General features: G+C 37.3%; 1 protein-coding gene across 1 annotated transcript in view; it reads left to right on the top strand.

The window, feature by feature from the left end:
- The window catches only part of LOC150106944 (MKRN2 opposite strand protein-like), a 90,146-nt gene that overhangs the window by 28,817 nt on the left and 34,570 nt on the right, over positions 1-26,759 (top strand). The window contains exon 3 of the mRNA XM_090393386.1: positions 12,353-12,518. Within this exon, the coding sequence (XP_090249512.1) occupies positions 12,353-12,518 (166 nt within the window). The remainder of the gene's footprint in view (positions 1-12,352; positions 12,519-26,759) is intronic.

Genomic DNA, 26,759 nt, shown 5'->3' with positions numbered 1-26,759 from the left:
ATATTCTGGTCAAGGAAGCAAAGAACCTTTATCAGGACTCTTCGTTTGTAAGTAATTTAGCCATTCACATACAAAGGTGGCAAGTTTTCCCCTCAGAGGTTATATTCATCCCACAGAAATCAGGCAAATTGGCCAGAAGAGCCCTGTCATAAGTAGTAAGCAGGTTTCCAAGATTATTATTACATGACACCTCCAGGGAGTCCAAAGACTCATCGAGGGAGGCCAACTCTCCGTCTCCACCGCTCAATCCACCAACTACAAAGAACCGCAACTACCTTAATCTACACCAATGCCGACTACCACCACTACTATTTTCACAGACAATCACAAATATCCATCCCCACGGCGGGATTCGAACCTGCAGCCTTTTGGCTGGAGAGCGGATATGCTAACCACTTGGCCAACCAGGCTGGCTAAAAAAAAAAAAATTAATGGGAATTTTGTAAATAAAAATTATTTTAACCGATAATAAAAATATTTACTTTGTACAGAGTATAAAAAATATACAAGATGCCATGTTACTTAGCTGTGACAGGCCATTGGGCCTAACATGAAATGGGAGATGATGATCTACTCTGTGTGCAATTTTCTCAATCCAAAATGCATTCTTTTGCTTAAAAACTCAGCATATTCCACTGTTCAAGTCAGCATGCAGAGATTCTGTTTATCACTCATCATCGACAGATAACTGGATATCATCCTCTACATAGTTGGCCCAAAATTTTTATGTTTGTGCATTTCCAGAATCAGTTTTGGAGAAATAAATTAAAAAAAAAAAAAAAAAATTGGAATTTTGTAAATAATTATTTTAACCAATAACAAAAATATTTACTTTGTAGAGGATAAAAAATATACAAATAATAATAGTGCATGTCAGTTTTAAAATTTATTGTCAAAATTTTAAAATTAAAAAATTTTCACATTAAATTTTTAAATATATTTTTAAAATAATATTAACTATTGAGAAAAAAAAGTGAAACAAAGAGCATGGCACAACATAATGTTTCACAAATAATGCAAAAATTACTAGAATATTACACAATAAAAAATCAAATCGATGGGAGGTTGAGGAGGAATCAATCGATCGTGAGATGCGGTGATTGATTCATTCAATCCAATACCCTTGGAGGGTAATGGATGGCAATACTGTAGCCAGTGAAGTTCTAACTGAGGCTCAGCTATTGCTGTTATCCTCCTGCCATGATCAGAGCTTTAATTGCTCAATAACACCTTATCCCTACACTGTCCTCTACAGATAACGGGGAAGATGAAAAGCATTCTTGCTTCGCCCCTTTAAGCCAGTCCTTATAAGGACTTAAAAAAATCAAATCGCATCATTCAGCCAATTCTGTCAAATGCTTTGTCAAAATTCAGAAGTATCGTGGTACATGGATTTCCCTTATCCAACTCTGAATAGAACTTCATGCATACATTCCAGGATATACTAGAGGATGGAGTTTATCCTTAGGAGAGCGGATCAGAGTTGCTAATTTAAGTTGCTATCTGCTCTCCTAAGGATAAAGTTCCTTGTGACTTGGCCTACTATGGGCAGAGAGCAAGATCTGTCTGCCCATAAAAAAAGTTTTAAAAAATAAAAAATGCACTACTATTATTATAGCAAGTCGGGATTGGTAGAACATGCTGTGGACACCCCTTCACACAGGATTAGATGGAAGAAAACCAGTGTGCCATTTTAGAAGTTGTTACAGGTCAGAAAGATTATTTGAAGGGTTAGCTATGGCTATGAAGAATTCTTCTAACCCGAATAAGTATGGTTGCATTAATTTGCCAAAAATTTGGGAGACTGTTATCTTATAATCAGCTCCTACATAGCTGTAATACTTCTTTTTTTACAACATTAGAGGGTGCCAAATTAAGATTTTAGATCTTTTGTCCATTACAATTTGAATTGTTTCACTTACTCATTATCACGTGTAAACTATAACATGCTGCTTTGTGCTCTGAAGATGCTGGTTTGAAATCCAAAAAAATATAAACCAGTTAATAAACATCTTTTTTTATAAAATAGTTCATTTGGTGTTGTTAATATCGTTAAAATAAGTTTTGAATAATGTTCAACACATAAGTTTGTCTATTAGATTGTAACCATTGGACAGGAATGTCTGGCGAATAAAGGAGAATTCCGCTGTAAGGGAAACCTGAGTAGAACAGAGTTTGGAGACTCTGCTGACAAGACTTTTGATGGCACCATATTGCTCACAGTGGAGATGATGGGAAAGAAGATGTATATATCTACCAGTGGCATCACGTGCACATTTAGGTTGGGTTGTTGTGGCTTATGTAACCTGCGCTACAAAATTCATGTCAGTTTGACCATATGATTGCATTTTTATCCATGTATGACTGTTTTAAGAGTGTATAGCACATCATTGCTCATCTTAATTGGTGTAATGCAATCAATTATAGGATAACTTTGAATACTTTAATGTATCGATTAATTGTAACCAAATCTGTGCAGAATGGGGGATAATATGTTTGTTTTAAGATACTGTATATTAGAAAACAATAATGAAGGAGAATGATATTTTTGGTTGGTATATTTGAATTACTCAAAAGTGTAAAATTTGGAAGAGGAGAACAAGGCTTACCTCCTTCGACTAGAATACTGATTCCCATTGTAAATATGAGCAAAAAAGTTATAAATTTATCGAAAATTATATATTAAAAACTTGTCTATATTATATATAAAAACTTGCCTACCATGTCATTTCACACTTCACACATGCAAAACAGATGAAACACAGAAAACAAAAATAGCAACTCATGACAACTGACAACATTCAATTGGATTGGTTGATACAATTACCAATCACAGCCTCTAGGTGCTATTGTCTCTGAGCTCACCCTTCTGAGTTGTTTAAAACTACTAGAACGCTAAGAATTTGACCTGCTGTGCCCTCTGTACATCTTTTCAAAGGGCTCAAAGGTGTGTGTATTTTGAATGCACCAAGGCTATTAACTCAAATCTGATGCAATGTTTACATGTCAAAAAGCATCCTCTTCATGATGCATTGGTATATTCTGTTAACTTTTAGGAATTACATGAAGTCTGGAAACAATTAGGGGAGACTAACAGGATAAATGCAAAAATATAATATCAGTGATATTGCTATTTGGTGGATGAGTACTGCACACCTAGTACACCCAGAATATTCGCCCCAGATATCTACCTACGTAGATGGGTTTTCTCTAAATAGAGAAAGAAAGAGTGCCATTGGGCATATGTGAGATTATAGTATCTAGAAAAGGTTGGCTATTGTTATTTTCTTTTTCTATGGTGAACTGGATTTTAAGGTGTAGGCTGTTGTGATGGAGAAAAGAGACTGATGTGTCTGAGTCATGTAGCCAAATAAAGCACACGTCATCATTATATCTTAGCTAAACAGAAAGTTTTAGAATGGCAGTATCAAGAGCCTGTTTTTCAAAATGCTCCATATAGAAAGTGGTCAGAAGAAAGGGGGGAATCCATAGGATGTACCTTCTATTGGTTTATGTATGACATCCTTTCAAGAGAAGTAACCAATATGGATGGCAAAATTAATTTTTTGCCATCCATTATTATCCCAAGACCTCCATTGAGTCAAAGATAGGGGGGTCCCTTTGTCATACACACAGTTCATCATGCTGTGCCTTAAACACATTCAATTTTTCTGCAGACACCACCTTCTCTTGCAGTCCAATCATTCACAACTCTGCATGCAAAAAACCTGCTTCTCACTCCCTTTTTCACACCCTCCTTATACAGCTTCCAGGGATGACTTCTTGTTCTCCCCTAATCTCCCACCATTTTATGAAAACTCTCTTCTACATTGATCCTATAATAGCCCCTTACCAACTTTTACATCTCTATCATATCAGCGCTCTTTCCCCTATCTACTAGACTCTGTAAATCGCATCTTCTCAACCTTTCTTCATACTCAACATTCCAGACACTACCTTAGTCAATCACATCTGGACCCTTCCCATATTATCTCTTTATCCTTTTGAAAACCAGGTGACCAAATCTGTGCCTAGTAGCCTATATGTGGCCTTTATTATTATTTTTTATGTTGAGCCCATACAGGAGAGGTTGATCAATCAACCTATAGTACATTAATATACCATATATGGGTAGTGCATTGGGAAAGGAGGAACTTGTTTACATTTGACTTAAAGGACTGTATAATGTATTCCTTGGGAAACAGAACAGGGGGGAGACTATTCTGCAATTCAGCAGTTGCAGGGATGAAAGAGAAGGAAAAGAAACCTGTCCTGTGGGCTTTGAGCTGTACTTGTTGATGTTGAGCAGCAACAGCTGCACATGTTCAAAGAGCTTAGTACTAAGTGGGAAATTATTGATGCTATTTCAGATGAACATTTCCCCATAGAAATATTTGTAGAATCATGTAGTCCGGAAACCAAACGTCTGTGTGAAAGCAAGGGGTGAGTCAATAAGAGATGGGTCGTTAATAAGTCTAATTGCTCTCCTCTGCATTGAGAATTTTGAGGGAACTTTTAGCCCCATCCCCTATGTGAGAGCAGTATTCAATAGCTGAGCAGATTTGCGATTTGTATAAAGTTAACAACTGTTCAGAGATGAAGTAACATCTTGAGCAAAAGAGAAATCCTAGTTTTTTAGAAGCTGAGAATGCAATGGTTGTGATGTGTTTATGCCAGGAGAGGCTTGATGTTAGGGTAATTCTAAGAAGAGAAATCTTAAATTGTCTGGAAATTTGGGTGTCATCAAAAATAATGCTGAGAGAAAATGGTTCTTTTTTATGAGAAATAAGACAGCATTGGGTTTTATTAGTATTGAAATTGACGAGGTTATCTGAACTCCATTGGAGAATGGCTTGGAGATCAGAATTGAGGGAAGTGATAGTTCATGTTCTGTAGGTTGAGGTGAGTTGTGTCGTGTAAGGTTTATCAAGTGAAAGGGAGGAGTGTAATGTGCTGCCATCTGAAAAAAATATATTGGGTCGGAGGTCAACTGAAGTAGGTCATTGATATATAGCAGGAAGAGGATTGGTGAGAGGACAGAACCTTGTGGAACCCTGGCATTAGTTTAATGGTGAGAAAATAATGAACCATCCACTACCACACATAATGTGCATCCAGACAGAAAGCTGGCAATTCAACTACAGAAGTCCTGGGCAAACCAAACAACGGTAGTTTGCTCAGTAAGCCCTTGTGCCAGATTTGTTAAAAAACTCGAGTGCAATCACTTGAGATTCGCCAAACTTCTCCATGGCATTTGTCCAGAGATGGGTGGCGATGTGAGCAGATCTCCTGTTGATTGGCAGCGACAGAATCCATACTGGTGTGGTTTATTAGGTGGGTGCCTTCAAGATAGTGTAGGAGTTGGTAATTAATGATTTTTTCCATTACTTTAGACAGGACTGAGGTGAGCAAGATAGGGCTTTAGTTGGATGGCTGTGACTTGTTGCCTTTCTTTGAAATGGGTTGAATATATGCCAATTTCCAGGCTTTGGGATAGATACCAGTGGAGTAAGAGAGTATATATAGATGACATAGGATTGGAGGAATGCCATCAGGGCCAGGAGATTTTTTCGTGTTTGATTTGGACAGTATTTTTCTGATCTCTTTCTGGAAAAAGGATATAAGGGGCATCTGGAATGGTTGGGATGGGGGGGGGGAGAATTTACGATCGTCATTTATGCATGAATTGGAAGCAAAGTGTGAAGCCAAGAGATTGATTTTTTCTGTGGGTGATGATGCAATGGAGCCATCTGGATATAATAGTATTGGGCAGAAGTTATGGTCAGTTGCTTTGGCAAGAGACCAAAAGGCTCAGCTGCCGTTTGCACAGGCTTCCTGCTTTTTGCTCTTTCCAACTCTGTTTGGAAGCATTGATTATTTTTTTACATCTGTTTCATGCTTGAGTATAAGCTCTAAAGGAGGATGGAGTTCTTGATTTGAGCCAGTTATGGTATGTTTGGTTTTTCATTTCTACAGCCTTGGCACATCTTTTGGAGAACTAGGCTTTAGTTAGGGAATGGCAGTTCCAAGTAGTGTGTGTATGTGTGGGGGATGTATGTTTCCATGCTGGTGAGGATTACTTTGGTGATAAGTTCAGTGCATATGTTTGTGTTGGAAAGCCAGAAGCAATAGTCCAACCATGGGAATGAGGCATAGAATTCAGTGCCAAGTAGGACAGAGGCTGTCCTACTTGGCACTATTATAATGCCAAACTACTCTTGTATGGAAGTGGCTGTGTAAGCGATGTTGCATGGGGAGGAGTTGAGCACTAGATTGTGGTCGGAATTACCTATGGGCCCACTACTGTGTATTTGAAAAGATCATTTGTTAGGAATCGATCTAGGGTGTTTGTGGAGTGGTCGGGTTATCTGATATTCTGGTTTGCATCTGAACAAGTTGTGTAAGGTCGTTAGTGATGGCAAATGGTTCAGTATCTCTGCCTGCAAGATCTGTACAACTGGAGGAGGAAAGCCAGTTGGTGTTGTGGACACTAAAATCTCCTAAAAGGATGATTTCGCTGTTGGGAAAGTGGGACTGGAAAAATCAATTTTTAGTGAGAAGAAATTAAACAGCTCAGAATGGTTGGTTGCATTAGGGTTTCAGATAGCAAATGAATTTGATTGAGTGGGGAAGGGATATTTTCAACCAAAGAAGGTCATAGTTGGGCAATTTTAGGTTGGGTGCTCTCTGGCAATATGTCAGAGCAGATGTATGCACAAATGCCACCCTTGAGTCGAAAGGAGTTAGAGTGTGTAGTTTGGAAGGTTGAGATGAATAGTGGTGTGTGTGTGTGGGGGAGTTTAGATTTGAGTTTCTGCCAGAAAGAGTAGGTGGAGTTTGGTAGACTGAAGATGGTAGTGGATATTATTAAGGTTGAAGTTTAGGCCATGGATGTTGGTGAAGTGGATATGCAAGGTTATGTGAGGCCTAATCAATTCCTTATACAATTGAACCAGAATCTTCTTGCTTCTGCAAGTCAATTTCTTCTACATCATTGCCAGAATTCATTGTGTTGTCCTCACAATTTTGAAGTTTGTGTCCTCTAAATTTTAGATCCTTACCCACCATCACCCTAAGATCATTTATTTTCCTCCACCTCCAACAATATATCCCTTCCATGTGTAAACTACATCCCATATTACCTTTCCAAATTTTCAAATGTTACTGTTTGCAACATTGAAATTCTATTCCTACCTACCATGCCCATTTACTCAGTGTATTTGAGTCCTCTTGTAATGCTATAACATCAGCTTTACTACTCATTGTTCTCCCAACTTTGTATCATCTACAAGCAACTGAATATCCCCACTCAAATTTTTCCCAATAATATTAACATACAGGTAAAAACAGCAGTGGCCCTAAAACAGATCCTTGAGGCACACCACTAGTGACTTTCTTCTTCCAGGATATTGCCCCCTCCCCTCACACACGCACAAATCACCTCACCATCACCCTAAGATCATTTATTTTCCTCCACCTCCAACAATATATCCCTTCCATGTGTAAACTACATCCCATATTACCTTTCCAAATTTTCAAATGTTACTGTTTGCAACATTGAAATTCTATTCCTATCTACCATGCCCATTTACTCAGTGTATTTGAGTCCTCTTGTAATGCTATAACATCAGCTTTACTACTCATTGTTCTCCCAACTTTGTATCATCTACAAGCAACTGAATATCCCCACTCAAATTTTTCCCAATAATATTAACATACAAGTAAAAACAGCAGTGGCCCTAAAACAGATCCTTGAGGCACACCACTAGTGACTTTCTTCTTCCAGGATATTGCCCCCTCCCCTCACACACGCACAACTTGCTGATACCTATCTGATAGGTATCAGCAAATTGAGACAATCTCCAATCTAGTCTAATATCCAACCCTATCCACTGAAGTTTAATTATCAACTTATTATGTGGTAATCTATCAAAAGCCTTTGCAAAATCGAAGTATACTGCTGTGTATCCATGTCCAATGTTGCTATCTACTTATTTATTACAATAAGGAAAATTACATTAAAACATTACCTCCATTTAGTGAATCTGAGATAATATCAAAGATAATACCACTGTTGTCAACCCAATTTTGGATTTTGGTTCTCACTAGCCTCTCCAGCACACAACACCTGATACACAAATTAGTCTACACTGGTGTCCAAAAGCTAAGGATGAACTACATTTTTACTGTATATGAAACACTTTTCATAACTACAGCCAAATGTGGATATAAATTTATTGCCAGCTTACTAATAAATTATGTTATACAAAAATATGTTATTATAATTTTGTACAAAATAAATTGCAATATGTTTTTGGCAAAAGTTACAAATTTCCCAAGGAATTAGTGTACACTGCTTACAGAAAACAATGTGGAGAGAGACATTTCAATATGTCCATCCTGAACTGCGATGCAGTTCTCACAGCATCTTACTGTGCTTAGCACCAAGAGATTCAGGAATTCTTGAGGCAAATTGGTCCATTCCTCCTTCTCCTTCAGAGCAAGGAGGAGTGGACAGTTCAGTTCATCCTTCAAACACATTAACAAATTGCACTTCTTTCTCTTCACACATTTTCACTATAATATCCTTCATAATTCTTGCTCTCTGTCTCATCTCATCACTGTCATACCTTGGCAAAACACTGTCTACCTTTCCTATCACACTATCTTTTATCTTTCTCATCAGCCTCCTGACATCCAGTCTTACATTCTCCTTGTTCCCAGTGAAGTCATTTGTTCCTACTATCAGTACAAATTCTTTTGCTCACTTACTCCTTGTATCCATTGTCTCGATCACTCTATTCATTTTACCTCCAAGAAAACAAACCTTGTTCATCTTTTTGTTTGTCATACTTCTAATAATCAAATCCACATACATTGGCATTCACGAGTCTTTTGTTACCTCTTTCATAACATTATTTGTTGCCATTGTCTTCCTCACTCTTTCATGCATATCTATAATTCTTCTCATTTTGCTCTGCATCCACTTCATCTCTTGCCTCATCTTCACCAACTCAGCTTGCAAATCTTGTGTCATTTTTTCACTTTATTCACTCTTGCTATCTTATCATCAATCAGTTTGATTGATTCCCATCATCCCTGCTCATCATCTTACCATTAATTGCACTCTGTATTTCAACATCATTATCAGCTGTTTTATCGTCAGTCAAACTAATTTCCTTGCTATCACTTCCACACACTTTCTGATCAATTGCACAATCTTCCTCAACTACCTTTTCAGTTATATTGCCGTGTTCTCTACTCATATTTAAACAAGCCTCATAGTCCATCAGAATATCAGACTTCTACATACCCACACTCTCTCCTTTCTTTTATTCAGCTCTCCACATCTACCATAGTAAGTTTAGTTTAATCCTTTATCCAAGTGTGAGCAAACAAAGTTTGCACCTGAACGTATCTTCAGGACTGGGGTAAGGTAGTACAACACTGGGAAACTCGTTGCAAAGGTGGAGAAAGATCTCATCACTCCTATCTCAGTATCTTCCATAATGCAAAGCACATCTCCTTGTGGATATGTGTAATGCTATGCATTAAGGCAAGGGCCACTACCCAGACTAGTTTCGACCTTTATTGAGGTCTCCTCAGTGGGAGCCAGGCCCAAGTGGAGATACCAGGCAGAAGTATTAGCAAGGTCATCTCTACCTATAGGAGTTGCCAAACTGTGTACAACCTTATTATTAAATTACTCCGGATTCAGAGAAAGATGCTGAGAGTTTATTTTTCACTTGGTTAGACTATAATAAGTTTAGTTTAATCCTTTATCCAAGTGTGAGCAAACAAAGTTTGCACCTGAAAGTATCTTCAGGACTGGGGTAAGGTAGTACAACACCGGCCAACTCGTTGCAAAGGTGGAGAAAGCTCTCATCACTCCTATCTCGGTATCTCCCATTGTACTACCTTACCCCAGTCCTGGAGATAGGACTGGGGTAAGGACAATGCACCTGCCCACAAAGGTGTTTTGGCAATGGGAAAATTAAGGGATCTGCAGTATGAATTGTTGGAACATCCACCCTATTCCCCAGATTTGGCTCTCTCAGACCTCTATCTCTTCCCAAAATTAAACCTCTTCCTCACTGGTCAGCATTTTTCTTTGAATGATTGCAGCTGTAGAGAGGTATTTTGGAGATCTTACTAAGAACCACTAGAGGGATGGGATAATGGCGCTAGCACATCGCTGGAATAAATGTATTAGTCTTAAGAGAGATTATGTTGAAAAATAAAAATAATTTTGAAATTCTAAATTGTTTTTTCATTTTTAGGCTGAGAACTTTTCAGACCACCCTCCTAATCTATTAATGTTTGTGTTAAAACTGAAAAATAATCCTGTAGTTAACATTGATTGTGTATAAAAAAAAACACCTGTATAAATTGACTTCATATTGTAGGCCATTCTTTTGCATTGGACTTTTACTGTACAATAAAATTAAAGGTGATCAGGAACAAACCTTGCAACTCCTGGATTTCCTTCTGTTCTGAATTGCCTCCATAGTGTGGTTATGACATTTGGCTGAAAATACTTGTGTTTAAATTCTGTTTGTGATGCATGGAATCTTTTTAAGGTCTTGCAGTTGTTCATCATCCTGATATGTACCTGCAAGGGATGTTCAGGTTAATATGACAGCATTCTTTGATTAAGTTTAGATTATTATTAATTTTCTATCAACAGTTTTTCTTCAAATCAATCTATTACTTGTGAGCACTCCAATATTGTCATCTCTAATAGTTTGTGCTTCAAACTTCTCTGAGTCTCTTTCCTGCTATCTTGGCATCAAACACCCATTTTGTTAACTTTTCCTCGCCCATTCTATTTAAGTGACCATAACCACCTTATATTAGCTCTGCTGTCACATTCTTAAATGCTAATAATGTCAAGTTCCTTTCTACTATCTTCATTTTGAATATGATTCTGCCATTGGCTCACACCCCTAATTTTTCTCAGATCCCTCATATCTATGTCTGTAGTCTTTGATCAAGTGCTTTATTTCTAACCCAACTCTCAGATCCATAACATGAAACTGATTTGAACTTTCTTTTATAATGCTAGCTTGGTGTTTTGGCTAATTTCTCTCATATTCCATACAAATTTATTCAGCTGGCTATCCACCATACCAACTTTGCTTATTCTGTTGTCTATTTGCAGATTTAGCCTGTCATCTTCACTAAAAAGTGACCTGAATAACTGAAATATTTTGGTCTTTTTATTACTGATTTTCATAGCAAATTTGTTACAGCTGTTATTCAGTTTAGTGAGAGAATCCTGGAGCATTGTAGATGTGTTTAGGAGTTCAACATCATCGGCATACAGCAAGAGCTGTTTGACATCTCCAGTTCTAATATCAGACCTAATTCCACTTTCTTTCATAGTGTGATCTATATAGATGATGAATAAGAGTGGAGATAATGTGCATCCTTGTCTTACCCCAGATTTTACATCACACCATCTTCCTGCATTTCCTTCGATTCTAACTGCTGACGGACAACTTAAATATAGACTATGTATTGCTCTATATGATATTCCATTCACTCCATATAATTGTAGTGTTTCGAAAAGCTTTTCTCTGGGCACCTTGTCATATGCCTTTTACAGATCCTTGTATATTCCCACGATTTCTCAACTATTTGTTTTGAAGTGAAAATCTGATCTGGACAACCTTTATTTGACCTGAACCCAGCTTGTTCTTCTCCAAGTTTGTGACATTTGGTTGAAAATACTTGGGTTTTGAATCCTGTTTGAGATGAATGAAATCTTTTTAAGGTCTTGTCAATTGAAGGTAAGTTAATTAGTCTCATAGGGAGATGGGTTTTTTTCATCCTGCAAAACAGGCGAACTGGTGAGAGAACTCATGCAATTAGCAGATGCTAGTTTGGCCTTAGTTGCGGTATCTTATTTATATATATATATATCCTAGCTTAATTTATAAAGTTTGTCTGGTGTTCAGAATTTATGTTAATTGAACAACAGTTAATTAGATCTCCAGCTATCTTTCTTCTCTTTTCAAAAGTGCTGATAAACATCATCTTTTTCTGCCTTCTGTTAGAAAAAGACAATTTAAGTAGTCTGTATGATGTGTTTTTTTTTTTTTTTTGCATTAGTTAAAAAACCTAATCACTTCCATATAAGACTGGCTAAGGCCCTCCCTTTAAATGGCCTACCATGGACATGATTTGAGCTTGTCCAAATGAGGGATGTGATGCAATGACAGAAGTATAAATTAAAAACATTTTTTGATAAATTTTTGAAATTAAAGTTTCTTTTGTTGGCCTTTAACTGTAAAATTATTTTTGTTTATTTAAAATTTTTTTAACATTCTTCATACACTAATTTTTATAGGCATGGTTTATGAATTTGTTATGGAAGGTCAGAAGGTCACTCAAGGACAAGAATGGAATGAATGTTTAGTTATTCCAGTATCATCAAAGGTGGACTTAATGTGGAAAGAATTCTGGGATTATACTTTGGATATAGTCGTACAACAGGAGCGGTTTCAATCCGAAAAGTAAGTTATGAATCATTTGCAGTATTTTACTTTTTTTTTTCATAAATGAGAAATAAAATGTAATCTTTTCAGTATCTTCATAGGAATTATGAACTGCATTAATTTCTAGTTTTATGCCAATTCAGTTTTTCATTTGTTTATCCGCACACCAAATCTAGCATTTTTTTATTTCTCAAATAGAGTAGGCATGACCATTTATACTAGTATTAGCTATTTTCTACCCTTAGCAAGTCACAGAATAGTTGGCCCAAGACTGATTTTTAATTGGCATCCAGGGAAGATCATGGCAGACATTTGCTGTCATGTCATGGTCCATAACCCTAACATTATATCATTGTCTGAAGTGAGTTCTGTGTTGGTGTTCTGGAGTTTACAGGAGAAAAAACTTTTCCCATGCCAGACATCAACTAATGCAGGAACCAGTAAAAGAAAGGCTAAGAAAAAGTTCCTCTCGTTAGCAACTAGAATCAAACTTAGAATGGTTTTTCTTCATATAGCTAGCATTATAGATGCTAACACTATTTCCACAAGGCTGCACAGATCAGCACATCATCATTTGTAAATTTATATCTGTGTTATTAATCACAGGAAGTTTTCTGTATATATGTATACATACCAGCCACCAAATTAGAAACTTATTTAATACCATGTTGGACCTCCTTTAGCCTGAATTACAGCACATATGCAGTTTGGCATAGATTCCAGATGTCCACATACCAGACAGTCCTTTATCTGGCTCATATTTGATGGAAGAAATCTTTGCTACTGGATCTGTTTTTCTAACATATCCCATATGTTCTCGGTTGGGTTCAGATCCAGGCTTTGTGTAGTGACCAGGTAAGATGATGGAAGTTGCTGTTGTGCTTGTTGAACAACTGCTGAACAATTCTTGTGCGATGACAGTAGCATTCTTGTCCATGAAACAACCATCAACTGCTGGATAAAAAGTAACTATTGCAGGATGGACTTGATTGACAACGATGTTCAGATTCCTTGGAGGACACCTGATCTTCCAACAATATCAGGGGACCCATTCTACCAACAGAACATGCCCCACACTATGATGCCACCTCCAGAACTTTGAGTTGTATTTACAAGGCAAGCTGGGCTCTTGCCAAGTCTCTGCGTGCCATCGGTACAGAACAAAATGTACCATGACTTGTTGAGTCACATGACTTTTTTCCATTTCCAATCGCAGTGTTTCTGACACCACTTTAGATGAACTTTCTGGTACTTTGCAGAAATCAGTGGTATAGACATATGACTGCCAATACCGATCAAATGCCTGCTCATAGTTTGGTGAGATATGGGTCAGGAACAGCCTTCATTAAAGGCTTTGGTCATTTGTCACAGAGGAAGTTTTATTTATAACTGTATTTTTTAAGTTCTATTCTGTTTGTCCATACAAGCTTTCTCAGACAATGACGATCTAGTTCCTGAGAGACAGTCTTAGGACTACAGTTATGCCTCTTAGACAAGCAATGCAGATTATTTCCCACTGATTAAACATCCAGAATACATCACCTTTTGAGAAACCAGTCAGCTCTACTGTTTTCAAAATCATGATTCCAGCTACTGACGGTAGCTGGAAACTTCGAAAGAGCTTTTGTTTTTTCCATTGTGATCAACACTGTTAACAATTATGGACCAGCAGTATTCTTAAATAGTTTCCTAAAACATGGCGACACACATGACTAATACAAGCAAATACATTGCTCAAGTATTTTTGGTATTATAATTTTTTCTGAAGTATAAAGTAACACAAGATGAAGACTAGTGTGCACAGAGTGAATACTCCTGTAATTATCTACTGATATAAATAACTTTAACGCTACTTTCCATTGCTATCCAAAATTAATCAGCCTCTGATATGGAATTTTATAATTTTTGATGCATTAATTATTATTATTTTATTTATTTTTTACTTGTTGAAATGGTCATATTCCTGAGATGTACCTCAAGGGCATGCAGGATGCCACGATAGTACATCATGAAAAATTTACATCATTAACTCGTGCTATCGGAGAGATCCTGAGAGATTTGTGTTTTTTGTTGATTTATTGGTGTTTTGGATTCAATTTAATGGACTTAAGTGTTTAATTTTGGTATATTATTGGAGCTTTATTAGCGTGGTTAGTGTACTAAAGTATTTTATAACATAATCTATGTCGGGAAGTCGCCGCTAGATGAATTCGTAATGAGTAGTGTTCGTGCAAGCTCCAGATAAGATAAGTATCATTTTCAGTTATCGATACAAATTACTTAATATTGTGTAGTTTTGTTTTGTTTGCCTTGCGTATTTTAGTGCATCTATTTTTGGTGTGTTATAACGTATAATTTGACAAAACACGTTACAGATAAGTATGGCACCTGTGCGAAGGAAAATGGCGGCCAGTAATGAAGGTTCGCCATCGTTATCAAAGAACGGTAGCATAAAAGAAATGAGTCAGTGTACTAGCTGTGAAATGTACGCTTTGCGGAGTGCGGTCGGAGTGTGGTTAGATGATAATAAAGGATTGAATGTGTGTAGAAAATGTAGAGAGAATGCGGAATTGATGTGTATTTCGGATCGTGAGTGTGATATTTTTGTCAACCTTCAGAATGAAGGAAATAGGGATATGACAAGAAACGGCAAGGTTGTACATGAAAATTGTGAGAGTGTGAATGTAGAAAGTGTGAATGATAGTATAAATGGTTTCTCAGAGAACAAAAAAGATGAGATAGATGCATTGAGTGAGATCGCGTTGTTGAATAGTGCGATAGAAAGAGCAAAACAGCAGCTAGAGTGCATGAACAAAAGTAGACTGAATTAACCAACCAATAATAAAAGGTATGACAGGAAAAATAGACGTATGAATGTGAACATGAACAAAATGAAGGATAGAGTGCTGTATGGAGACTCGTTAGTACGAGGTGTGTTAGTAGAGGATTTGACAAAATCGTACCAACCTGGTGCGACCATAAAGGACGTAACTGCGTCTATTAGAGAGCAAAAGGAAAGGGTGAAAGAAATGATTGTTGTGGCAGGTACGAATGATTTGAAAGGAGATAAAATGGAAATGATAGAAGACCTGAATGAATTGTTTGAGGTAGCAAAAGAAAAGAGTGAGAGAGTTAGAATGATTAGTCTTTTGCCACGGTATGACAGTGAAATGTTTAAAAGGAGGGCTATAATTGCGAATGACTTTATGCGTGGGTTATGTATGACGAGTGGTGTGGAATTTATGGATGTGTGGAGTGAGTTTGATGGGCGAAAGGATCTATATAAGATGGATGGCTTGCATTTGAATGGTTACGGTGTAAGAAGACTTGAGAAAGTGTTGCTGAATGTAGTAGATGTGCAAATTCAGGGAAACTAGATTTGTTAGGGGGGGAGAGTAGAGATACAGTCCTTATGGAGGCAGTTGGATGTAAGAATGAATATAATATGCCAGAGCAAATAAGGACAACAAATCTGAGTGGGATAGTTAATATAAGGCATCAAGGTAGGGTTGGGGCTAATGGGGGTCTTAAATTCATGTACACTAATACTAGGAGTATTAGGAACAAGAAGGAAGAGTTTTTGGCCATGGTTGGCACTTCCAGACCACAGGTTATAGGTATTAGTGAAACATGGCTGACTGTAGATGATATAACTAGTGGGATTGAATGTGATGGGTATAGTGTGTTCAGGAATGACAGAGAGAATAAAATGGGGTGGGAGGAGTATTGTTGATGATAGCTGATGAGCTCCAGCCAAGGAGAATAGAAGTTGAATTGCAGGATAGAGAAAAGAGCACATTTGAGGCCATTTGGTGTGAGATTGTGGCTAGCAGAACTAAATATACAATTGGGTGCTGCTATAGACCAGGTGATGGAAAAGATGGTGGTGACAGTATGCACAAGCAAATAGAAGAAATGGGTGGAAGGAGGGTGATTATTATGGGAGATTTCAACTATGGTCGCATTGATTGGAGTGAGGAGAGGACACACGGGAGGAAGGAACTGGATTTTATGCGGTTATTAAGGGATAACTATCTGCAACAGCATGTAATGGAAAATACTAGGGGTCAGAGAGTGCTTGACCTAGTAATTACATCTGAGGATTTGGCTGTAACAAATATGACCACATTGCCACCAATCGGTGAGAGTGATCATAGGGTCTTAACTTGGGAGGTGGCTAAAGGTGTAGAATTTTCAATTAAGACAGGGTACATGTGGAATTATCGGGCTGGAAAGTATGACAAGCTTAGGAGTTTGATTGGTTCAGTGCCATGGCATGTACAACTGCAAGGACTAGAAGTTGATAGTGCATGGGAGGTAGTTAAGAAGTGCTTGCATGAAGCAATGGCTGACTGTATACCTAGAGTCCGAATAATAAATCAAGTAGGGGTTAAATGGATGAATAACACCATTAAGCTTGAGTTGCAAAAAAAGAAACAACTATGGAGGGAATTTAAGGAGAAGGGTGACCGGCAAGCACATGAACGGTATAAAGCGCAGGCCAGAAGTGTGACGAGTGTGGTAAGAAAAGCAAAAAAGGATTACGAAAGAACATTGGCCATGCAGGCTAAAGAGAATCCTAAACAGTTTTTTAGATATGTAGCAAGTAAAATGAAAAATGTACATGGCAGATTGATTTTAAAGAATGCCGATGGTAGGGAGGTAACTGAATCAGTTGAGATAGTTGAGTTACTGAGTGAGCACTTTGCAAAAGTATATCATCCAGGTGGTGACATTGCAGAAACGAATAACCCAGTAGATTATACGGGAATTGTGGTTAATGAAGTGGAGGTGAGTAGTCTATTGCATAACCTCAATGTCAATACATCTGTGGGATTGGATGGTATACCAGCTCGTGTTGTACGAGAAGCAGCTAAAGAATTGTCAGTACCCTTGACCATTTTGTTTAATTTGAGTCTCGGGTCTGGGTTAGTCCCGAGCGGGTGGAAAGAGGGGAAAATAGTTCCACTGCATAAGGGTGGTTCCATGACTGCTGTTGTAAATTACCGATTGATTAGCATATCAGGAATCATTGTCAAGGTCTTAGAGAAAATAGTCAAGAGGAAAATACAAGATTGGATAGAAGAAAATGGGATACTGTATCAGGGACAGCATGGTTTTGTGAAGGATAGGTCATGCCTTAGTAACTTGCTCACATATTATAACACAGTGACGGCTGAACTGGATAAGGGTAATGGGTTTACGGTGATTCTACTGGACCTTGCCAAGGCCTTTGACAGGATTCCACATGGAATTCTAATCGGTAAATTGCAGCATATGGGAATGGACATAGGGTTGGTGATATATATAGGAGGGTGGTTGACGGAGAGATATCAGAGAGTGGTTTACTCTCTGATATCTCTCAAAGATATCAGGGCTGGTTGTGGGAGGACTAGGGGACATCCATGGAAACTGGGCAAAAGTGTGGTTAGTAAAGGTGTTAGAGCTGGGTTCTTTACTTTTAGAGTAGTGAATGAGTGGAATGCGCTCCCTGAGTCTGTGGTGTATGCTGTGACAGTGAATGAGTTTAAGGCGAGGTATGATAGATACTGTATGAATGTCAAATAGTTGTGATGAATATGATTTGGGGCCTCCCTCGATGAGTCTATTGACTCCCTGGAGTTGCCCGTAATAATAGTAATAGTAATAATAATAACTTTCTGTTTACAATTCTAATTCATCTTATTTGTCAGGACTCCAATGTTGTAAGATCCATTTTGATCTCCTTTGGTGCACTTCTAACTTCATCAGTCCACTTAAGTCTTCCTGGTCTTTTTTCCTTTCTGTCATGGCATCAAACACCTATTTAGCTAACCTTACCACTGAGATTAGTTCTTCTTGTTCTTGTTGTTTTATACTATCCAGTTATTTTTGGCTTTTGGTAATCTTTATTTATTTGTTATTATTATTATTACATGCCACCTCCAGGGAGTCCAAGAACTCATCGAGGGAGGGCACCTACTCTATGACTCTCTGTCTCCACCAACCGCAACTACCATCATCATCTACTGCCCACAATCACCACTAGATTTTCACAGACAATCACGAACATCCATGCCCAATGCGGGATTCGAACCCACAGCCTTTTGGCTGGAGAGTGGATACGCTAACCAGGCCAGCAAATCTTGTGAGCAAAGGCTCTCCATCTCACTCAGATTTTGTCTTTCTTTTCAAGTTGATAAGTTCTTTTCTGTTGCCTATCCAACTCTTTGTGCAGTTTTCCTCTCCTTCTCATACCCTTACACATTTCTAAATGCTAAAAATGTCAAGTATCTAATATCTTGATTATTATATGATTCTGCCATTGATGCCATCTGTATAACTCTTGATTTTTCTAGAAATCTATATCAGTTGTCTCCAGTCTTTTAACTACTTTATCTCTAACCCAGTTCTATATATTAAAATTGCTCATGCTGATGTTTTATGGAGAAAACGCACTTTGAATATTAATTTAATTTATTTACGTAATTATATTACTATGCTAATATTTTGCCTTGGTCACCAAGATATATTCATAGGCACAAATAAGATACTAAGTACTCCTACAATCAACCAGTGTCCTCTGTGGGTGATATGATGAGATCTTGCTGAAGAATTCAAAATGATGGTCTCCCAGATCTTTTGTAATGTGATACAGCCTAATTTGTTTGGATTTGGAGAACATGCAGTGTTTTGACAGATTCCAGAATTAGTCTGATTTATATCTGCTTCTTTGTAAATGGGGAAATCTTCCCCTCACTGGATTTGTATCCATGATCTGTTGGAATGACTGCCTGTCATTTTCAAAAATATGAAAGTCTTATCCCAATCACATATAATTAGTTTTGAAAATAATAATAATAATACAATTAAGTAATAGCTAATAATATTATGTTTCCTCAGTTTTTGTTTTGCACTGTTTTATGTATAAAATCACATGGCTTTCACTTGTTCTACCTTGTATTCTTTTACCTAATACCATTGAAAATGATCTGTAATTTTCAGATTGAAATACATGGCTTTTTAATAAATTTTATTCTTTTGTGTGTGTGTGTGTGTTATCATGCAAATTTTAAGAAATAATATATCTGCCATCCTGGAACAGTTGTAGTGCAGGTTTGTGCAAATTGTAGTACAAGCAGGTGGCTAGACACCAGGATGATTGAGAGGATGGCTGATTTTTGGCATAGCTTAAAGGAGATCTGTATGTATGCCATTTACAATTGTCTGCAATTTTTTTCTGATATATACCCAGATGTATGGGGATGGTAATGGATTTTTCGTGTATTGGAGTTTGTGTGTGTGTGTGAGAGAGGGAGGGGTACCATGTTTGCACTCCCCCCACCCCAACCACACACTCTGTCCATCCTGTGGACGGGCAGAGAGCTCTGTTTATTGCGAATGGCTTTTGTGAAGCAAGGGGGAAATCCATTGGCTAAAAATGTCTCAAATGATTGATTTCGGTGGGGAGGCTAGTGTGGTTGGTCTGAGCACATGGTTTTAGCTCTTTGGTAAGTTTTTGATAACACCATACTACTGGGAGGGATAGTGGTGTGGTAGATGATAGATATACTTTCCAGTATAGGTAGGTTTCAATGGATCGAAAAGGATAAGGATCCACTGCGTAGCAACGTGACTAGAGTGCGACAAGATAGAAGCACTTTATCTTAGGCAGAATTTGTTGCACTTAAAATGCTATGCCAAAACCAGAAATATTATCATCACCAAAGCAGAAAAGAGTAATGCTATAGTAGTACTTGATCATTCTGAATATGATCAAAATATGTCAGTCTTACTCAGAGTTCGATCTATGTACTGCCTAATTGATACTGACCTTACTCAAACACACAGAAGACTCTCAAAAAATTATTAGACAAAGTTGTGTCCTGCAGCTCATCAGTGAGATGGATGGTGTGTTTGCAGTGACTGATCTTCAGAATTGAAGCCGCTAGAAAAGCATACAACAGGACCATGTGGTGAGGACTGGTGTGGCACATCACCAAGCATTCTGAGTGACCACACAGTATCTCTTGATATCAAATGAATGGATAGTTAGATATATACTCCAGCTGCTTTTCTGTATTTTAGGCTGATAGCTTTTTCTATCTGAAATATTTCATTCCTGTTGAATGCTTACTATCACTTTGCTATCACTTCTTGTTTCAGTTATCAGTCTTTGAAAGTAATTACTCCAGATATCTGGAATACCTTTATCTGCAGTTTTTATGTTATCTTTATTATCCCTGATTCCTTTTATTGATCCATTTATATGCGTTTTTCAATAGCTTCCAGAATTTTTTTGCCACCTCCCTGATATTTATTTGTATTTCTTACCAAAGTATTTCTATGATTTTTGCTTAGCTAGTTTTACACACTGCTTAGCTTTCGTATATTTTTCTCTGGATTCTCTCAGAACACAAGCTTGACCTTGCTAGTAGTTTATGATATGTTTTCTTCTTTTCCCTTGACTGCCTCTTTAATTTCCTGAGTTCACCATGGAGTTAAGATTTTTTTATTCTTGCAGAAAAATTCACCACATGCCTCTCTAGCTGAATCAGTCACTATTTTCTTCATTATGTCAACATTGAGTCTCCAAGGTTTGGTTTTTCTTTTCACTCTTTATTTTTTATTGAATCATATTTGTGTATTTGAGTCTATAGTTCACTTCTAAATGCTGCTCAACTTCGATTCCTTTTAAAACTTTCTTATGCACATTTCTTTTCATTATGGTGTTCAGTTTTTATCCTGGTCGAAACTAAATGGTGACTGCTTCCTATTTCAAATTTTCTGTATATCCTTGTGTTCTTAAACCAGCATGAATATATTGCTTCGACAATAGCAGTCAATGAAAATTTCTTATTTTATGTCTCTCCCTGTGTATTTGTGCACATATGCATGTTGGAACATGGTGTTAATAATGACTAGTCCTTGTTCTGAACAGAAATCCAGGTACATACCATTTTTATTAACATTGTGCTTTTCTCAAGATTTTCCCAAAACATTTCTGTCTTGTTCATTTTCTACTCTGTTTATATATTTTCTTTGTGTTGGCTGCCTTCTTTAATGCCTTAAAAAAATTATTCCACTTCATCCTTAGTAAAATGTTCTAAGAAACCATAGGATAGGCACAAATAAGTCTCATTGTCTAATTTCCCATTCTGATATTTGCCTAAGCATCTGTAACTCAGCCAATACAGATGAGCCTTTTGGTTTGAAAGACCTGTATTTGAATCATCCTGTCTATGATGTGAGGAACTCTTATTAGGTATTTTTAATCCAACGGTGAATTAGCCAGTCTCATATGGAGATGGCGCGTTTTCTCCCTCCAAAACTCAGGTGTTTCATCTCTCAAACCAGCCATGTGAACACACAGATCTACAGGTACAAGTTGGCTGCATTATTTACCTAAAATCCTTAATTTTGTCCCTAAAATACCTAATTGAGTCCATCCATCCGAGATGGACTCAATCCATCTTAGATGGATGGATATTTCCTTACATCATTTTCCTTGATATTTGCCTGTCATCCAAGAAGATTATCCTCATATTCAGAGTGAATGCTATAGCTGCTTTTTCTTTTCCATGATCATTATTTTCTGAATATTCTGTAGGTTCGAATCCTGCTGTGGGCATGGATATTTGTGATTATCTGTGAAAACACTAGTGGTGGTGGTGGACAGTAGATGAGTGGTGGTGGAGGCAGAGAGCTGTGGAGTGGGTTCCCTCCCTCGATGAGTCCTTGGACTTTTTGGAGGTGTCACATAATAATAATAATAATATATCATCTCATATTTGTTGCTTAGAAGAATCTCGCCTGTTTTTGTCTTTTATGTTTCGGTAACTACTATTATATCAATGTGTTACTTATCCAATTCTTTTGATAGTTCCATTTCTTTCCATTGATGCTTCTTATGTTGATGGTGAGTTAGGATTTGTTCCAATAGCTCACTTTTTGCTTTCACTCTGGTTTCCTGATGAAAACTACAGGCCTTGTTTAACCCTGCCAGCATGAAGTTCTCTCATATTGTACAATCATTTTTATTTTGGTTTAAGCCAATAACAATACAGTTTCATCAGCTAAATCCCAAATTGCCAGCCCATCCCCATTTGTTAGTATCCAGATAGATATCTACTAATGAGGTGCACACCATGAGCAGGTGAGGATTGGATATTAGGTTAGAAGCTCTGATTTGATTCTCAACATTCCTTAAAAGGCTATGCAAAGGTCTCCTTCCACTTATCGAGCTTCGATTCTTAGGGGACCCTGCAAATATGTCCTATAAATTTGTAGCTATCATTGATTTGATGTCATATTTTTGCAGTACAGGCAGCCCTCGGTTTACACCTCACTTCCGTTCCTGAAAAAACGGGCGTAAACCAAATCAGCATAAAACAAACTCGATTTTAATTTGAGGTACAAAGTTATGTTCCGTGCAGTCAAAAAATATGCACATGAAGTATGTGTAACATTATTATATTTAAAGCTTGGATAATACATACATATATATTTGTTAAAATAAAATTATTAATAACGAAAACAAAACAAAATTATATACAAAAAATATGAAACTTTAAAAAGATATTACATATTTCTATGTTGAAGTTCCTGGTTTCAGATCATCTTCATTTTTTTTTTTTTTTTTTGAATAAAAAAGTATCCAGTGTTAACTGCCTAGATTTTCTTTTTCTTTCTTTAAGGAGTTCAGTGTAAGGTCGAATAGATGCAATTGCACTCCTTTTTACGTTCGCACTCCATTCCCAATCACGGTCCATTTCTCAGAGTTCATCAGTCAATGTTTCTATGCTTGCAAGGATACGTTGTAAATCAGTCGTTTTTATATCTCTCAGAGGAGATATTCGTTTTCTTTCTCCTCCTTTGGATGTTGACTTAATTGTTCGGCTAATTCTTTTATGTCTTTATTAGAAAGCGGTTTATCATGGATCTCTAAGACTTCTGTCATCTTCAGCTATATCGTCCAATCCCGCCTCTCGTGCAACCTTGGTAACATTCTCCTCTTGCTCTAATTCCTTGAAGTCATGCATAAATGCTGGAAGAAGTTTTCGCACTTTTAAACACTTTGCTGACACTTCGTTCCAAGCTGCCTTGATGTTGTTAATGCCCTTCAAAATATCAAATGAACTGCCAATAGTCTTTAATAGTTTTTCCTGAAGTGTCCAAGACTCTTACCATTTCCATAAATGTTATATGGAGGTAATAGGCTTTGAAGATTGATATAATCCCCTGATCCATCGGTTGCAAAAGCGATGTTGTGTTTGGGTGCATCTAAACAACCTTGACATCCAATGGTGTTCTTACTTCAGCAAGGTTTTGAGGATGTACAGGGGCATTATCCAAGAGAAGCAATGCCTTGGCTGGCAATCATTTTTTTTACAGAAGCGGAGCACGGTAGGACAAAAATAATTTGTGTACCAATCTATAAAAACGTCTTGTGTGACCCAAGCTTTCTTGTTCCATTTCCAATAGACTGGCAGCATGGATTTTAGACCCTTGAAGGCACGTGGTGTCTGCGAATGTTACACCAACATTGGTTTAAGCTTCAAAGTTCTGGTGACATTTACATCCAACAAAAGCATAAGGCTACCTTTTGCAGCTTTAAAACCTGGAGCGGAACGTTCTTCACAGGAAATGAAGGTGCGTGATGGCAATTTTTTCCAGTTGAGCCCAGTCTCATCAACATTAAAAATGAGATCAGGAAGATAACTTCCTTGTTCTACACAGTCTTGAAATTTTCTAGGAAAAGAAGCCGCTGCCGCAATATCTGCACTTGCCGCCTCACCACATAATTTGACACTATGGCACTTCCAATTTCAAATCCTCTGAGTGTTCAGAGGATTTGAAATTGGAAGCAATCACTATTTAGTCTTGAGCAGGATAAAATTGAATTTCATATTGAAAAGAATAACATGTAAGAAAGTTTTAAAGTGAATAAAAGTTGAGCAGCTCTCAGATATGAACTGTAGACTAAAATACACAAAGATTATTGAAGAAAAAATGAAAAAATTTGAAAACAGGAACCAAACCTTGGAGATTCAGTGGCAAGCCTTGAAGAAAACCTTGATTGATTCAGCCAGAGAGGCATGTGGTGAGGTTGTCTGCAAGGATAGAAAAATCAGAACTACATGTTGGACACAGGAAGTTAAAGAGGCATTGAAGGAAAAGAAGAAAGCATATCAAAAGCTGTCAAATAAGTCAGCTTGTGCTCTTAGAGAATACAGAGACAAATGTAAGAAAGCTAAACAGTGTGTAAAACTAGCTAAACAAAAGTCATGGGAGGACTTTGGCAAGAACATAGAAAATAAATATCAAGGTGGTGGTAAGATATTCTGGAGGTTGTTGAAGAAGCTTAGAAATGGGGGAAAGAGTTCTGTAAAAGGAGTTAGAGGCAATAAAAGTTAAATGAAAACAGGAGAAAAAGATATCCTTGAAGTATGGAGTAATTACTTCGAAAAATTGCTAAATGAAACAAGCAGTGATAGCACAATGGTAAAAAAACACACATCAGGCATACAGTCAGGAATACATATCCATACTTGAAGTAGAAAAAGCCATCAAAGACTTGAAATGTGGAAAGGCAGCAGGAGAGGATGATATTCAACCAGAAATGCTGAAATATGATGATATAAAAGTCTTACAGTGGCTGCACGGCATAGTTCAGAAAGCCTGGACAGAGGGACGAATTCCCGATGATTGGAGTAGAGGTCTAATAGTACCCATATATAAAAAGGGAAATAAAACTGAATGTGAGAATTACAGAGGTATTTCCCCACTGAGTGTTCCTGGCAAGATCTATGCAAGTATACTTGAGAAACGGTTGAAGAGAATTGTGGAAGAAAAGCTTGGTGAAGAACAAGCTGGATTACGACAAATAGTTGAGAAAGCATGGGAATATAACAAAGATCTGTATTTAAGTTTTGGAGATCTGGAAAAGGCATATGACAAGGTGCCAAGAGAGAAGCTATTCAATTCGCTACAGTTATATGGTGTCAATGGGGCATTATATCAAGCAATACTTAGTCTGTGTTTGAGTTGTAAGTCGGCAGTTAGAATTGAAGGAAGTACAGGAAGATGGTTTAATGTTAAATCTGGTGTGAGACAAGGATGTACATTATCCCCTCTGTTATTCATTATCTATATGGATCATATTATGAAGGAAAGTGGTATTAAACTTGATATCAGAATTGGAGATGTTAATGTCAGCGCTTTGCTTTTTGCAGACGATGTTATACTTCTGAATAAATCCACTACAAGTCTGCAAGATTCTCTGACTAAATTGAATAGCTGTTGTAATAGATATGGTATGAAGGTCAGCAATAAAAAGACAAAGACAATGAAAATAGTGAGAATCATTGAAAATGTCTACTGTGTTGTGAATGGAGAACCTGTGGATCAAGTAAAACATTTCAGCTATTTAGGCACGATTTTTACTGAAGATGGTAAATTAAATATAGAAATAGACAACAGAATCAGCAAAGCTGGTATGGTGGGAAGTCAATTGAATAAATTCATATGGAATAAGAGAGAAATTAGTCGGAACACTAAATTAGCTGTATACAAGACAGTGTTCAAACCAGTTTTAACTTATGGATCTGAGAGCTGGGTCAAAAGTAAAACACTTGACCAAAGACTAGAGACCGCAGATATGAGAGTCCTGAGAAAGATTAGAGGCATGAACAGATGGCATCAATGGCAATATCATATTAAAAATGAGGATATTAGGAAAGAACTTGACATTGTCAGCATCCAGGAATGTGTTAGCATAGCTAATCTCAGGTGGCTAATCTCACTTAAGCAGAATGGGTGAGGAAAGATTAGCAAAATAAGTCTTCTCTGCCAGGTTGACAGGAAAACGACCCACAGGAAGACCAAGATATAGGTGGATTGATACGGTACAATGTACCTTAGATGATAGAAATATAGGATCTGAAAATGATAATATTGGAGTTTTGACAAGTGACAGACTGATTTGGAGGAACATTGTAAATAGGAAGTTAGTAAACTGTTGCACAGACTGTTTTATTTTATTTGCAATTTTTCATAATTGTAGTAACAGGCAATGGAGGCAAGTTCATTCTACTACTACAGACATTAGCACGTGTCTGCCCATCTTCCATTCTTCGAATCACCTCCATCTTCTTTTCAAGTGTGATTGATTTCCGCTCCTTCTTAACACCAAGTTCTGCTAACTTTTCTGCACTTCTTTTATCAGACATGGTATGTAATTACGTATTTTATCAATTTAAATACATATGTATGTAAAAA

The sequence above is a fragment of the Typopeltis vanoorti genome, chromosome 5 (assembly GCF_054136105.1).
Source record: "Typopeltis vanoorti isolate ZY-2024b chromosome 5, IOZ_Tvanoo_1.0, whole genome shotgun sequence".
In the NCBI taxonomy this organism is placed as follows: domain Eukaryota; kingdom Metazoa; phylum Arthropoda; class Arachnida; order Uropygi; family Thelyphonidae; genus Typopeltis; species Typopeltis vanoorti.
The sequence above is the reverse complement of the archived record's forward strand: the minus strand, read 5'-3'. Positions and strand labels throughout refer to the sequence as shown.